Source organism: Pelophylax lessonae, assembly GCF_965119305.1.
Source record: "Pelophylax lessonae genome assembly, chromosome: 1".
Lineage (NCBI taxonomy): Eukaryota > Metazoa > Chordata > Amphibia > Anura > Ranidae > Pelophylax > Pelophylax lessonae.
In genome coordinates this window covers 253,797-271,228 of record NC_138768.1, presented here as the reverse complement: position 1 = coordinate 271,228, position 17,432 = coordinate 253,797, and the positions used below count along the sequence as shown (strand labels likewise).

Genomic DNA, 17,432 nt, shown 5'->3' with positions numbered 1-17,432 from the left:
CACTGATACCTCAATAAATCTCCTCCCGTCTACTCCAGATAAGACCTGGAGCTTGTGCTAGGTGTCCACTAGTCCTTTAAAGAGCCTCTTCCCCCGTCTACTCCAGATAAGACTCAGATGAGTCCCGGAGCTTGTGCAAGGTGTCCACTAGTATTTCAGAAAACGTCCTCCCTGTCTACCCCAGATAAGACTCAGGTGAGGTTCACATAAGGGTTTGGAGCTTCTGTTTGGTGTCCACAAGTACCTCAAAAAATCCCCTACCTGTCTACTCCAGATAAGGCCTGGAGCTTGTGCTAGGTGGCCACTAGTCATTCAAAGAATCTCTTTCCTGTCTACAACAGATAAGACTCAGATGAGGCCTGGAGCCTGTGCTAAAAGTCTACGTATGTTTCAAAGAACCCCTTCCCCCTCTTAGTCCAGAAAATACTTAGATGAGACCTGAAGCTTATGCTAGGCGTCCATTCTAAAAAATCCCCTGCCCATCTATTTCAGATAAGACTTAGATGAGGCCTGCAGATTGTGTCAGGTGTCCACTAGACCTTCAAAGATTCCCCTCCCAGTTTACTCCTGATAAGACTCAGATGAGGCCTGGAGCTTGTCCTAGGTGACCACTATTCCTTAAGAGATCCCCCTCCCATGTATTCCAGATAAGACTCAGATAAGGCCTGGAGCTTGTGCTACATATTTATTAGTCTTTTAGAGAACCCCTCCCAGTTTACTCCAGATTAAACTCAGATGAGGGTCTGGAGAATGTGCTAGGTGCCCACTAGTCCTTCAGAGAACCCCGTCTACTCCAAACAAGACACAAATGAGGGTTTGTAGTTTGTGCTAGAAGTCCTGCAGAGAATCCCCTCATGTCTAACTCCTGATAAGTCTCAGATAAGGGCCCAGACTTTGTGCACGGAATCCACACGATCTTTCTTGTTGACCCTAGATTAGTTACATGAGGGTCTGGAGAATGTGTTGGCTGTCCACTGGTCCTTCTAAGAACCCCCTTCATTCAAATCCAGTTAAATACTCAGATGAGGTCTGGATCTTGTGCTCCATGTCCACTAGTCTTTCAGAGAACCCCTTCCCTTTCTACTCCAGATAAGACTCAGATGAGGCCTGGAGCTTGTGCTAGGTGTCCACCAGTCCTTCAGAGACCCCCCATTCCACTCTATGCTAAATCAAATACAGATGAGGCCTGGAGCTTGTGCTAGGTGTCCACTATTCCTTCAGAGACCCCCCATTCCAATCTATGATAAATCAGACACAGATGAGGCTCTAGAACTTGTGCTAGGTGTCCACTAGTTCTTTACAGAACCTCCTCCCTGTCTATTCCAGATAGGACCAAGATAATGGAATAGAGCTTGCGCTAGATGTCCACCAGTCTTTGGAGAACCCCTTTTATTGTACTCCAGAAAAGACTCAGATGAGGTTCTGGAGCTTGTGCTCTGTGCCCACTAGACCTGCGGAGAATACCTTCCCTGTCTACTCTAGATATACTCCAGTGTTAAAAATTTCATTCAAAACCCATTTTCTTCCAGCTTCTATGAGAAGAGCAGGCTGTGTTTTACTCAGCAGTGTCTGTAAAATCCACATCTTCCTAGTCTTCCCTGCCAATCACTGGGCTCATTTCCTGACCAATCCACCACTAGCAATAAAACAGCAATGTGATAGAAGCTATGGGAGTAATATGGGAAGGGGGGGGGGGGGCTACAGCTAAGTGCTAGGAGCCAATCACTGTGAGAGGCCAACCAATAGAATGTGAGGAGAGATTCTCTAGCCTCGGGTAACCTGATGTTGATATTATAATGTAAAACAAGAGGAAATGGGAGTCGCCAAAATCCAGACAGGAGGCATCTCCTCCCAACCTCCGCCCAATCCAAAAAACAATCATATTGATAAATTGGCCCCCATGATGGACACTATGGGGGGGTGTTGGTGAGTATTTCTCGGGGTACAGAAGCTAAGACAGACAGAAGAGCCCACAGGAGGCCACAGACTGTCTACTCCCCAATCACTGCTGGCACTGCACTCGTCACCCTGACCTCTGCCTGGCACTGGACTCGTCACCCTGACCTCTGCCTGGCACTGGACTCGTCACCCTGACCTCTGCCTGACACCACCCCTATAAAAGCCACCCTCATTTCAGGGACAGATTCCTCCATAGCGGGAGCACCCCTGGAATGTGGGGCTGGCAGATGCGGTTCTATGGATCTCACCTATAGAATCCATACAGTGGGATTAGTGTGTAGGATGTGATAGAATTTCCATGTTAGAGAAGCGTTGGGGACACAAGATTACCAGTTTTGGGGTGAATTGAGATGTTAGGAGATATTAGGACTGTTAGTCCAGAATACTGGGAGTTTATTTAGTCTCTGTACCTAAATAAACTGCGCCATTACCTGCGGGCCGCACTCTTCACCTTGGTGGAACGTTTTGTGTTTGCCGATGTTTTTACTTCTCTGAAAAAATTGGATAATGGAAAACATGAAAGACACTGGAAGACACATTGGCCTTAAGCTTGTCATAGGTGTCCACTAGTCCTTCAAAGAACCCCCTCCCTGTCTACTCCAGATAATATTTAGATGAGGCCTGGAGCTTGTCATAGGTGTCTGCTAGTTTTTCAAAGAAACCCCTTCCTGTCTACTCCAGATAAGACTTAGATGAAGCCTGGAGCTTGTGCTAGGTGTCCACCAGTCCTTCAAAGAACCCCCCCCCCCCCCCCCGTCTACTCCAGATAAGACTCAGATGGTGTCTGAAGCTTGTGGTAGGTGTCCACCAGTCCCTCGAAGAACCCCCTCTCCTATCCACTCCAGATAAGACTCAGGTGAGGCCTGGAACTTGTGTTAGGTGTCCACTAGTTCCTCAAAGAACCCCCTTCCCCATCTACTCGAGATAAGACATGTTCTGGAGCTTGTCCTAAGCACCCAATAGTCCTTCAAAGAACCCCCTCCCTGTCTGCTCCAGATAAGACTTGGATGAGGCTTGGAGCTTGTGCAAGGTGTCCGCCAGTTCCTCAAAGAACCCCCTCTCCGTCTACTTCTGACAAGACTTGGATGAGGGTCTGGAGCTTGTGGTAAGTGTCCACTAAATCCTCAAAGAACCCCCTCCCCTGTCTACTCCAGATAAGAGGAGGTCTGGAGCTTGAGCTCCACTATTTTCCCAACTACTTCATGGTAGAAAGTACTGAAGGAGAAAACAAAGCAACTCAGTCCAGAAAACTCTTTGGAGAGGCACCCAGGGATGGCCTCCAGAACCAACAAATCCGGGGTAACCAGAAGGAAAGCGGAAAGACAGACGAGCTATGCTAGAAAACCACATAATATCTGCAGTTCACTGAGCTGGGAGCTCCAACAATGAACTTCTCGTATCTGCTACTGTATACGTTCCATCGAATGGGTTTTATTATTTGTTCAAAAGGTACAAAAAAACCTGATGATCCTGCCAGGCTGGGGGGTTCTGTATTCTTTGTAATGCATCAGAAATGAAGAAGGCAGGGCTTACACCATGTGTTTAGGAATACAGAGCTTAGGAGGTTAGGAACTCCCTATAGTTCCGGCACATCGACAGCTATTTCTGTTCTTGTATCATGTTTGAAGGGATAAAATATCCGTGCGTTCCAGAGATAAACCCTAGATACTTTCTTCTTGCCTTGACATACATAGGACCTACAACTTCAACAGAGTCAAACCAAAAACACCACAAATCAGACCCAGAAGGGTCACACACAATGCAATGTCTCTATAATCAGACCCAGAAGGGTCACACACAATGCAATGTCTCTATAATCAGACCCAGAAGGGTCACACACAATGCAATGTCTCTATAATCGGACCCGGAAGGGTCACACACAATGCAATGTCTCTATAATCGGACCCGGAAGACCATAGGAGGATGGAATCAGACAGTACAGCTCTGGATGATCTATAGGAGTAACACAACAAATAGCTACAATCTGTTATCAACCTGAATCCTGCAAATGTGCAACAACCTGAGAATTACACCCAGAAGAGCCCCGCCTACATTTCATAGACTTGGAGAAGAATGCTGGACTCGTATTCATGTTACCAGGCTTATTCAGCATCTTCACTTCTACCGGGGTTCCACCTCTCTGAACACAAAATCCGAGTGAACTCTATCTTCTCCACAAAGCAAATCACAAAACGTCATCACCTCTGCCTCTCCACTTCATTTATCTTTGTTAACCCCCCAACCTCCAATTCTCTTCTCATCCCCCATCTTGGTGACCTCCCTAATCCTCATCTCTTCAGATCCAATATCTCTGTGACCTCCCCATCTCTATCCAACACTTCATCTGTGTGGCCTCCCCCATCTCCATCTATCTACATCCCCTTATCTATGACCTTCCCATCTCCATCTCTGCAGATCCTCAAACTCTGTGACCTCCCCATCTCTGTCTCTCCAGATTCCCCATCTCTGTGACCTCCCCATCTCTGCCTATCCAGATTCCCCATCTCTGTGACCTCCCCATCTCTGTCTCTCCAGATTCCCCATCTCTGTGACCTCCCCATCTCTGCCTATCCAGATTCCCCATCTCTGTGACCTCCCCATCTCTGCCTATCCAGATTCCCCATCTCTGTGACCTCCCCATCTCTGTCTCTCCAGATTCCCCATCTCTGTGACCTCCCCATCTCTGCCTATCCAGATTCCCCATCTCTGTGACCTCCCTATCTCTGCCTATCCAGATTCCCCATCTCTGTGACCTCCCCATCTCTGTCTCTCCAGATTCCCCATCTCTGTGACCTCCCCATCTCTGTCTATCCAGATTCCCCATCTCTGTGACCTCCCCATCTCTGTCTCTCCAGATTCCCCATCTCTGTGACCTCCCCATCTCTGTGACCTCCCCATCTCTGTCTATCCAGATTCCCCATCTCTGTGACCTCCCCATCTCGGTCTATCCAGATTCCCCATCTCTATGACCTCCCCATCTCTGTCTATCCAGATTCCCCATCTCTGTGACCTCCCTATGGACCTCGCTCATCTAACCCTATTGTCTATCACTCTACACCATAGAAAATGAAGATGTCTAGGACCACAATCCCCATCATCCCCTCTTCTTCTACTATACTAGGATGGGGACTATGGTACATACATTGATATAAGGCACCTCCACCCACACTAGGACTAAACATCTGATCTTGGTCCTCTCTTTTCCTCTCTCTACAAAGCCTCCATCACTCTTGTAGATCTTACTTGTAAAAGTTTTTGTTGAATTTCTTCTCAGATGGGAAGCCCAGCATTCCGCAGACCACGAGACTGTTAGCCGGAGTCCAGCCCACATCACAGACTTGTTCCCAGGTCTTCCTGTATTTGATTTCCAGGATCCCCTCGTGGATGGGAAGTCGGTTCTTGGCACTTGTGATCACCGGCCTCAGACGCACCTCTTCCACCTGTCTCTGCTCTGTCTGCAATGACACGGGGTCACCAGCCAATGTTATCCATTTATATTCTACATGTCACCCCATATGGGCCTCACCCTACAAGATATGCCAGGTCTTCTATATCTGTCACCCTACTATGGGAGGGGCATATTAGATGTTTATTAGCTACTCTCTGACACCCTTCAATGGGAGACACTCTATTCATGGCTCATAGCTACCCTCTGTCTCTCCCATCAATGGGAGGGGCAGATGTCAAATCTAATGGCTGCACTCTGTATGTCTCATCCCTCAATGGGAGGAGCTTTTGTCAGGTCTCATAGTTACCCAATGTCTGTGTCACCCTTCAGATAGTGGAGCTGCCCTATGTCTGTTACCATACTGACACCCCAGGTGAGGGTAAATGGAATGGTCTCTGTTTCTTACCTCAATAGTATTGGGCTCGACGTATCCTGGAATCCTTTCATCCTTGCAGATGACTCCGGCATCTTCCTCATGGGTGCAATCAGTGCTCCCCCACCCCCGGGACTTACAGTCTGCAATACTCTTTTCACTTCCAGAGCAGATGACGTTATCCAGCCAGATTCGCCCTTCCAGAAAACAGAAAATGTTATTACCATTCAGGAGATTCATACACCCTACACAACCCCCCAGAGACCTCCACAAAGGAGCGTTATTACCATACAGGAGATTCATACCCCGTACACAACCCCCCACCAGAGACCTCCATAGAGGAGCATTATTACCATACAGGAGATTCATACACCCTACACAACCCCCCACCAGAGACCTCCACAAAGGAGCGTTATTACCATACAGGAGATTCATACCCCCTACACAACCCCCCACCAGAGACCTCCACAAAGGAGCGTTATTACCATACAAGAGATTCATACCCCCTACACAACCCCCCACCAGAGACCTCCACAAAGGAGCGTTATTACCATACAGGAGATTCATACACCCTACACAACCCCCCAGAGACCTCCATAAAAGAGCGTTATTACCATACAGGAGATTCATACACCGTACACAACCCCCCAGAGACCTCCATAGAGGAGCATTATTACCATACAGGAGATTCATACACCCTACACAACCCCCCAGAGACCTCCATAAAAGAACGTTATTACCATACAGGAGATTCATACACCGTACACAACCCCCCACCAGAGACCTCCATAAAAGAACGTTATTACCATACAGGAGATTCATACACCCTACACAACCCCCCAGAGACCTCCATAAAGGAGCGTTATTACCATACAGGAGATTCATACACCCTACACAACCCCCCAGAGACCTCCATAGAGGAGCATTATTACCATACAGGAGATTCATACCCCATACACAACCCCCCAGAGACCTCCATAAAGGAGCGTTATTACCATACAGGAGATTCATACACCCTACACAACCCCCCAGAGACCTCCATAAAAGAGTGTTACTACCATACAGGAGATTCATCCACCCTACACAACCCCCCACCAGAGACCTCCATAAAGGAGCTTTATTACCATACAGGAGATTCATACCCCGTACACAACCCACCAGAGACCTCCATAAAGGAGCATTATTACCATACAGGAGATTCATACACCCTACACAACCCCCCACCAGAGACCTCCATAAAGGAGCGTTATTACCATACAGGAGATTCATACACCCTACACAACCCCCAGAGACCTCCATAAAGGAGCATTATTACCATACAGTAGGTTCATACACCCTACACAACCCCCCACCAGAGACCTCCATAAAAGAGCGTTATTACCATACAGGAGATTCATACACCCTACACAACCCCCCAGAGACCTCCATAGAGGAGCATTATTACCATACAGGAGATTCATACACCCTACACAACCCACCAGAGACCTCCATAAAGGAGCATTATTACCATACAGGAGATTCATACCCCATACACAACCCCCCAGAGACCTCCATAAAAGAGCGTTATTACCATACAGGAGATTCATACACCCTACACAACCCACCAGATACCTCCATCAGGTCCTCCCCTGAGGTCCACATTTTACATTGTATTACACAGATACTACAGTATGAATGAGAAGTACCAATGTCAGACGACTGCTGGAGAGCCATGACATCATGGTAGTTGTCATGTAATGTATAGAAGAGAAGGTTGCCCCTTGTCATGTGATATGTAGAAGAGAAGGCCGTCTGTTCCATGAGAAAACCATACCCTCGTCACTTCCGGTTCCGCTACGGAGGGTATGGATTTCTCACGGTAGTTAAACTTGCGGCGCTTACATTAAAACACTTCGGGTGCAACATAAATCATGTCCTCTCCTATCGCTGTAACTTCCCTCATCTCCGGTAATAAATATAAAAGCGGATCACGGAGCCGCGATCGCCGTCACATTTACGTCTCATACACCCGCCGCCGCTTTTATATTTATTACCGGAGATGAGGGAAGTTACAGCGCCGCAAGTATAACATTAGAGACAGTGCCGTGATAATTTCATGCTCACCGAGCATGCGCACTTCTCTAATTCTTTCTTCTTCAATCACGTATCCGGGGCTCTGAGCATGCGCACTGCTGCGCTGCTCAGCTGTTTCAGACCGGAAGTGACGACGGTATGGTTTCTTCACGGGGTATGGTTTTTTAACGTTACACCGTCCCCTGTCATGTGATATGTAGAAGAGAAGGCTGTCCCCTGTCATGTGATATGTAGAAGAGAAGGCTGTCCCTTGTCATGTGATATGTAGAAGAGAAGGCTGTCCCCTGTCATGTGATATGTAGAAGAGAAGGCTGTCCCCTGTCATGTGATTTGTAGAAGAGAAGGCCGTCCCCTGTCATGTGATATGTAGAAGAGAAGGCTGTCCCTTGTCATGTGATATGTAGAAGAGAAGGCTGTCCCTTGTCATGTGATATGTAGAAGAGAAGGCCGTTGTAACGTTAGAATTCCATACCCCGTGAAGAAACCATACCCTCGTCACTTCCTGTGGGAAACAGCTGAGCAGCGCAGCAGTGCGCATGCTCAGAGCCCCAGATACCTAATTGACAATCAAAGAATTTGACAAGTGCGCATGCTCAGAGGTTAGGAAAAACTCACGGCACTCTGTGAAATGTTATACTTGCGGCGGGTACATTAAAACACTTCGGGTGCAACATAAATCATCTCCTCTGCTATCGCTGTAACTTCCCTCATCTCCGGCAATAAATATAAAAGCGGCGGCGGGTGTATGAGACGTAAATGTGACGGCGATCGCGGCTCCGTGATCCGCTTTTATATTTATTACCGGAGATGAGGGAAGTTACAGCGATAGGAGAGGACATGATTTATGTTGCACCCGAAGTGTTTTAATGTACCCGCCGCAAGTTTAACTACCGTGAGAAATCCATACCCTCCGTAGCGGAACCGGAAGTGACGAGGGTATGGTTTTCTCACGGAACACCGTCCCTTGTCATGTGATATGTAGAAGAGAAGGTCATCCCCTGTCATGTGATATGTAGAAGAGAAGGTCATCCCCTGTCATGTGATATGTAGAAGAGAAAGTCGTCCCTTGTCATGTGATATGTAGAAGAGAAAGTCGTCCCTTGTCATGTGATATGTAGAAGAGAAGGCTGTCCCCTGTCATGTGATATGTAGAAGAGAAGGTCGTCCCTTGTCATGTGATATGTAGAAGAGAAAGTCGTCCCTTGTCATGTGATATGTAGAAGAGAAGGTCGTCCCTTGTCATGTGATATGTAGAAGAGAAGGTCGTCCCTTGTCATGTGATATGTAGAAGAGAAAGTCGTCCCTTGTCATGTGATATGTAGAAGAGAAGGCCGTCCCTTGTCATGTGATATGTAGAAGAGAAGGCTGTCCCCTGTCATGTGATATGTAGAAGAGAAGGTCGTCCCTTGTCATGTGATATGTAGAAGAGAAGGCTGTCCCCTGTCATGCGATATGTAGAAGAGAAGGCTGTCCCTTGTCATGTGATATGTAGAAGAGAAGTCTGTCCCTTGTCATGTGATATGTAGAAGAGAAGGATCGGGTATGGCCTGAAACATGTTAGCCCATTTTCTTTTGTAGCGAGGGGCTATTTCCCTGAATTGGTCCTCACACACGTGGAAGGGGTATTATCCTACTCTGATGACCAAAAAAATACCAAACCTTTTTTGGCCGGGTGAAGCTCTTTCCTATATGGGGATCATATTATTATTATTATTATTATTATTATTATTATTATTATTAGAGGAGATCTTACCTATTCCTTTGCCATATTTGGCACTGTGCGTCCATCCCGTAGCTTCTGTAAATCCAAGATGGCGGCAGAGGATATGGGCGTTCTCCATGGTGAAGTCATCATCACATATTGTACCCCATTCCTGGTTATAGAAGACTTCTATCCGACCTTCATTGTGTTTGCGAGGAAATCCAGCCAGGCGGAATTTCAGGGCACTGTTTGGATTTGGGTGGCTGGTGGGTGGCGTTGTCTGTTGTGTCCATCCTGGAACTATTGCTGATAATGTGCAGAGCACCCATAGATGGGCTAATAGATCAGACATGAGACCAGAACTGCCAACACCGGAACTGCGGACACAAGAGGGACATGTTAGTGACCTGAATCTATCTTATCAGCCTTAGGAGAGACGAGACGAGGAGCTCCACACTCCTCCTACATTCATTCCTATGGTGTCTGTGCCGGTGGTGAGGAGCTCCACACTCCTCCTACATTCATTCCTATGGTGTCTGTGCCGGTGGTGAGGAGCGTCCATCTTAGACCTCATATAGCTGTAATGTGATAGGATCTGAGTAAAGACCGCCCTCCACTTATTACCAGACAATGTAAATCCACATTTTATCAGAAGACATTACCTCCCAAATATGAGAACGTTTACTACATCTCCATCAGGAGGAGGATTGTGGTCTTCACACCAGATGCAGATCTCATAGAAAAACATAACCTCTATTTCTCTAAAAAGACATGGCGCCACAAGAGGTAAGGAGGACAGGCGGCGACAAAGGAAGGACAGGGAACAACGAGGGGAGGACAGGTGGCAATGAGGGAAGGTGGATAGGTAGTGATAAGGATAGGCAGCAACAAGGAAAGGAGGACAGATGGCGATGAGGGAAGGAGGACAAATGGCGATGAGGAAAGGAGGACAGGCAGCGACGAGGGAAGGAGGATGGACAGATATGAGAGGAGGATAGGGAGAGATGATGGAGAGCGAGCAGGTAGAGACAAGGAAAGCAAGATATAAAGTAGACATACATGAAGGCAGAGAAGGATGCATGGAAGATACATGGTGGAGAATGAAGATGGAAGGTGGAGATACAGAATGATGGTGGAGAAGGATACATGGAAGATACATGGTGGAGAAGGAAGATGGAAGGTGGAGATACAGAATGAGGGTGGAGAAGGATACATGGAAGATACATGGTGGAGAAGGAAGGTGGAAGGTGGAGATACAGAATGAAGGCGGAGAAGGATGCATGGAAGATACATGGTGGAGAAGGAAGATGGAAGGTGGAGATACAGAATGAAGGCAGAGAAGAATACATGGAAGATACATGGTGGAGAAGGAAGGTGGAAGGTGGAGATACAGAATGAAGGCAGAGAAGAATACATGGAAGATACATGGTGGAGAAGGAAGATGGAAGGTGGAGATACAGAATGAGGGTGGAGAAGGATACATGGAAGATACATGGTGGAGAAGGAAGGTGGAAGGTGGAGATACAGAATGAAGGCAGAGAAGAATACATGGAAGATACATGGTGGAGAAGGAAGGTGGAAGGTGGAGATACAGAATGAAGGCAGAGAAGAATACATGGAAGATACATGGTGGAGAAGGAAGATGGAAGGTGGAGATACAGAATGAAGGTGGAGAAGGATACATGGAAGATACATGGTGGAGAAGGAAGATGGAAGGTGGAGATACAGAATGAAGGCGGAGAAGGATACATGGAAGATACATGGTGGAGAAGGAAGGTGGAAGGTGGAGATACAGAATGAAGGCAGAGAAGAATACATGGAAGATACATGGTGGAGAAGGAAGGTGGAAGGTGGAGATACAGAATGAAGGTGGAGAAGAATACATGGAAGATACATGGTGGAGAAGGAAGGTGGAAGGTGGAGATACAGAATGAAGGTGGAGAAGGATGCATGGAAGATACATGGTGGAGAAGGAAGGTGGAAGGTGGAGATACAGAATGAGGGTGGAGAAGGATACATGGAAGATACATGGTGGAGAAGGAAGATGGAAGGTGGAGATACAGAATGAGGGTGGAGAAGGATACATGGAAGATACATGGTGGAGAAGGAAGATGGAAGGTGGAGATACAGAATGAAGGCGGAGAAGGATGCATGGAAGATACATGGTGGAGAAGGAAGGTGGAAGGTGGAGATACAGAATGAAGGCAGAGAAGAATACATGGAAGATACATGGTGGAGAAGGAAGGTGGAAGGTGGAGATACAGAATGAAGGCAGAGAAGGATACATGGAAGATACATGGTGGAGAAGGAAGGTGGAAGGTGGAGATACAGAATGAGGGTGGAGAAGGATACATGGAAGATACATGGTGGAGAAGGAAGGTGGAGATACAGAATGAAGGTGGAGAAGGATGCATGGAAGATACATGGTGGAGAAGGAAGGTAGAAGGTGGAGATACAGAATGAGGGTGGAGAAGGATACATGGAAGATACATGGTGGAGAAGGAAGATGGAAGGTGGAGATACAGAATGAAGGCGGAGAAGGATACATGGAAGATACATGGTGGAGAAGGAAGGTGGAAGGTGGAGATACAGAATGAAGGCAGAGAAGAATACATGGAAGATACATGGTGGAGAAGGAAGATGGAAGGTGGAGATACAGAATGAAGGTGGAGAAGGATAATGAGAGACATTCCAACCCCCGTTCTTTCTCCAGATCTTCTGGGGTTAGACATTTAAATTATTGCTGTGTTTACTCCAGGTCACCTAACATTTCTAGAAAGGTATTAGATGAGTACAATATATATATAAACTGTATATAGTGTGAGGGATTAGCTCGGTGGCGGGTATGGATGACCCCTTTGGGGGGTGCGTTTACACAGGGAGATAGCCGAGAAGTAGTTGCAAACAGTTTGGTTTATTCATGCAGTTTTCTTACCCAGACCGCAAGCGTCAAAAATATCAAAATAAAAATAAAACACAAAATAAATCCTTGCCACTGTGGGCGGCTACCTTCTCACATACAGGAACCTACCTATGGAGTCTGTCTCCTACTGTTGGGCAAACTTTGCTGATTCTACAGCAGACACTCAATAGTCCATTTATTTTCTCTTCACACAACAAATGTCCATTGAACATGTCCCTTTTCTCTTCACATAGAGGACATTCCTTTGTTTGTCTCTTCACATAGCAAACAGTGCATTTATTTCTTTCCATATAGAAATAGTCCCAGACCTCACCTTGAGTAGTCTTCACACAGGAAATGTCCATTGGTTTCTTTTCACATAGAAACGATCCTTGAGAAGTCTTCACACTTTTTACCCTCCTCAGTGCACATCGCTCCAGGAGGTCTTCCCCTCCTATGCTCACACGGCGTCAGGAGGCAGCAATCCTTCTCCCATGCTCTCACAGCGTCGGAAGGCACACATCTGACTGTCCTCCTCTCCCCAGCCCACACGGCGTCAGGAGGCAGCAATCAATCGACTTCCTCTGGACCAATTATATAGAGGCCTTAATTTCCTCATTCTGAACAGCTGAAGTCTGTTCAACGTCCTTAGACAGTTCTGGCTACCTTTGCAGCCGACACCCTATAGTAATTGGTGAATTTTCTAAACCAGGTGGAAATATATCTCCTGTCTGTGACTACATCCACAGATTTACCTGACTTCCTGTCACAATAGGTATATATGAGAGATGGAAGATCGGCAGCAGGAGCAGAATGATGTCACCCAGCACATCCACATGCCGGTACAGCAATGGTGTCATTGTTTCCTGGACTCCACACTGGACCGGCTGTCCAGCTGGAAGAATAATTTCCTTCCAACAAATTGTATGACACCTCCACTCCCAGCTCAGTGACACCACACCCCAGACATACTGAATTTACATGAACTATGATATCTACAGATATATCTGGGAGTGGAGAATGGCGGCTCTCGTATGTTGGGGGGGATTCCCGATGGAGGTATGTAGGGGGGGATTCCCGATGCAGGTATGTAGGGGGGGATTCCCGATGCAGGTATGTAGGGGGGGGGGGATTCCCGATGGAGGTATGTAGGCCACCTCTTGGACGCACACGTGAGCCCAGTTCTCTCCCTGTCATCTCTGCTCTGTGTATTATACATGGCCGGACTACACGGTGTTCATGTTCCAGCCAGTCAGACAGAACTCAATGTTCCCACAGGGCTCAGCAAGGAAAGAATTCCAGGAATTCCAGAATATTCATCACTCCAACCAAAAATTTCTCCACAAAACACTGAGAGGATTCAGAGGTCACATACAGAAGCCAGAATCACACTGCTCTGCCCTACAGCCTCCACAAATCATTACCCAGACACAGGACAACATGCAGAACCAGATATAGGACAGGGCACAGGACAACTTACAGGACCAAACAAAGGACCAGACACAGGACAAGGATTAGAGGGGTAGGGTTGGACAGTACAGGACAAGGACAAGGATTAGAGGGGTAGGGTTGGACAGTACAGGACAGGGACAAGGATTAGAGGGGTAGGGTTGGACAGTACAGGACAAGGACAAGGATTAGAGGGGTTGGGTTGGACAGCACAGGACAGGGACAAGGATTAGAGGGGTTGGGTTGGACAGCACAGGACAGGGACAAGGATTAGAGGGGTTGGGTTGGACAGCACAGGACAGGGACAAGGATTAGAGGGGTTGGGTTGGACAGCACAGGACAGGGACAAGGATTAGAGGAGTAGGGTTGGACAGTACAGGACAGGGACAAGGATTAGAGGGGTTGGGTTGGACAGCACAGGATGGGGACAAGGATTAGAGGGGTTGGGTTGGACAGTACAGGACAGGGACAAGGATTAGAGGAGTAGGGTTGGACAGTACAGGACAGGGACAAGGATTAGAGGGGTTGGGTTGGACAGTACAGGACAGGGAAAAGGATTAGAGGGGTTGGGTTGGACAGTACAGGACAAGGACAAGGATTAGAGGAGTAGGGTTGGACAGTACAGGACAGGGAAAAGGATTAGAGGGGTTGGGTTGGACAGTACAGGACAAGGACAAGGATTAGAGGAGTAGGGTTGGACAGTACAGGACAAGGACAAGGATTAGAGGGGTTGGGTTGGACAGTACAGGATGGGGACAAGGATTAGAGGGGTTGGGTTGGACAGTACAGGACAAGGACAAGGATTAGAGGGGTTGGGTTGGACAGTACAGGACAGGGACAAGGATTAGAGGGGTAGGGTTGGACAGTACAGGACAAGGACAAGGATTAGAGGGGTAGGGTTGGACTGTACAGGACAGGGACAAGGATTAGAGGGGTTGGGTTGGACAGTACAGGATGGGGACAAGGATTAGAGGGGTTGGGTTGGACAGTACAGGACAAGGACAAGGATTAGAGGGGTAGGGTTGGACTGTACAGGACAGGGACAAGGATTAGAGGGGTTGGGTTGGACAGTACAGGACAGGGACAAGGATTAGAGGGGTAGTGTCACATACCTGGTAGAAGAGCCTGATACGGTGAGGAGAGCCTCTCTTACACCTCTGACTCGGGGCCCCTGATAGAGCAGACAGGTAGCACAGGAGTGCAGAGTGGCACGAGTGCCTATTGGTCTTGATAGTAGCTTAGCCGGACGAACTGTCAGGATCAAACAGGGGAAGACTGTCGGTAGACCGCAGCGGAGCAGGAGTGCCGTATGGACACCACTGAACAGGAGACAGGAGCAGGCTGGGTCTGTCACTAGGTTGCAGCAGAGCAGGAATGCCGGATGGACACCACCGAGCAGGAGACAGGAGAAGGCCAAGTCCGTCAGCGGGTTGCAGCGGAGCAGGAATGCCGGATGGACACCAGTGAAAAGTAGGCAGAAACTAGCAGCAGGCAGTCCAGCAGGATAGTAGGCAGGAACAGGGTCAGGCAAACCGGGTCATACACTGGCAGACGGATCAGGTGCAGATGTACAGGCAGAAGCGTGGTAAAAGACAAGCTGGGGTCAATGCAGGCAGAGTTCAGGAGAAGTCAAGACAAGCCAGGTCGATAACAGTAATCAGATGCAGGTTTACACAGAAACGCTGTAGACAAGACAGCACTGAAGCACAGCACAGGCTCAGTTTAAATAGATCCCTTGATGACCATACAAGCAACAGGTGCACGCACTTATGCAATGGGCGTAGCCTATGCACAGCAAGCTGTCTAGAAGAGCCATTCTGTCTATGGGAATGCCCTTCCTGACAGGTAGGGTTGGACAGTACAGAACAGGGACAAGGATTAGAGGGGTTGGGTTGGACAGTACAGGACAAGGACAAGGATTAGAGGAGTAGGGTTGGACAGTACAGGACGGGGACAAGGATTAGAGGGGTTGGGTTGGACAGTACAGGACAAGGACAAGGATTAGAGGGGTTGGGTTGGACAGTACAGGACAAGGACAAGGATTAGAGGGGTTGGGTTGGACAGCACAGGACAGGGACAAGGTTTAGAGGGGTAGGGTTGGACAGCACAGGATGGGGACAAGGATTAGAGGGGTAGGGTTGGACAGTACAGGACAAGGACAAGGATTAGAGGGGTTGGGTTGGACAGTACAGGACGGGGACAAGGATTAGAGGGGTTGGGTTGGACAGTACAGGATGGGGACAAGGATTAGAGGGGTTGGGTTGGACAGTACAGGACAGGGACAAGGATTAGAGGGGTTGGGTTGGACAGTACAGGACGGGGACAAGGATTAGAGGGGTTGGGTTGGACAGTACATGACAAGGACAAGGATTAGAGGGGTTGGGTTGGACAGTACAGGACAAGGACAAGGATTAGAGGGGTAAGGTTGGACAGTACAGGACGGGGACAAGGATTAGAGGGGTTGGGTTGGACAGTACAGGACAAGGACAAGGATTAGAGGGGTTGGGTTGGACAGTACAGGACATGGACAAGGATTAGAGGGGTTGGGTTGGACAGTACAGGACAGGGACAAGGATTAGAGGGGTTGGGTTGGACAGTACATGACAAGGACAAGGATTAGAGGGGTTGGGTTGGACAGCACAGGACAAGGACAAGGATTAGAGGGGTTGGGTTAGACAGTACAGGACAGGGACAAGGATTAGAGGGGTAGGGTTGGACTGTACAGGACAGGGACAAGGATTAGAGGGGTTGGGTTAGACAGTACAGGACAGGGACAAGGATTAGAGGGGTTGGGTTGGACAGTACAGGACAAGGACAAGGATTAGAGGGGTAGGGTTGGACAGTACAGGACAGGGACAAGGATTAGAGGGGTAGGGTTGGACAGTACAGGACAGGGACAAGGATTAGAGGGGTAGGGTTGGACAGTACAGGACATGGACAAGGATTAGAGGGGTTGGGTTGGGCAGTACAGGACGGGGACAAGGATTAGAGGGGTTGGGTTGGACAGCACAGGACAGGGACAAGGATTAGAGGAGTAGGGTTGGACAGTACAGGACAAGGACAAGGATTAGAGGGGTAGGGTTGGACAGTACAGGACAGGGACAAGGATTAGAGGGGTAGGGTTGGACAGTACAGGACAAGGACAAGGATTAGAGGGGTTGGGTTGGACAGTACAGGACAGGGACAAGGATTAGAGGAGTAGGGTTGGACAGTACAGGACAAGGACAAGGATTAGAGGGGTAGGGTTGGACAGTACAGGACAGGGACAAGGATTAGAGGGGTAGGGTTGGACAGTACAGGACAAGGACAAGGTTTAGAGGGGTAGGGTTGGACAGCACAGGATGGAGACAAGGATTAGAGGGGTTGGGTTGGACAGTACAGGACAAGGACAAGGATTAGAGGGGTTGGGTTGGACAGTACAGGACAAGGACAAGGATTAGAGGGGTAGGGTTGGACAGTACAGGACAAGGACAAGGTTTAGAGGGGTAGGGTTGGACAGCACAGGATGGGGACAAGGATTAGAGGG

The 17,432-nt window shown here is 48.2% G+C and overlaps 1 protein-coding gene across 6 annotated transcripts in view; it reads right to left on the bottom strand.

The window, feature by feature from the left end:
* Nucleotides 1-17,432, bottom strand: part of LOXL3 (lysyl oxidase like 3) — a 141,017-nt gene that overhangs the window by 81,020 nt on the left and 42,565 nt on the right. For 3 of the 6 annotated variants that reach the window (XM_082268903.1, XM_082268902.1, XM_082268904.1), the window contains exons 2-5: nucleotides 9,607-9,932; nucleotides 5,814-5,977; nucleotides 5,203-5,414; nucleotides 2,391-2,450 (exon numbers count right to left, since the gene is read on the bottom strand). In XM_082268903.1, coding sequence (XP_082125029.1) covers nucleotides 2,391-2,450; nucleotides 5,203-5,414; nucleotides 5,814-5,977; nucleotides 9,607-9,907 — 737 coding nt within the window. In that variant the 5' untranslated portion in view covers nucleotides 9,908-9,932. The remainder of the gene's footprint in view (nucleotides 1-2,390; nucleotides 2,451-5,202; nucleotides 5,415-5,813; nucleotides 5,978-9,606; nucleotides 9,933-17,432) is intronic. The other 3 variants (XM_082268905.1, XM_082268906.1, XM_082268907.1) reach the window with 1 other exon arrangement.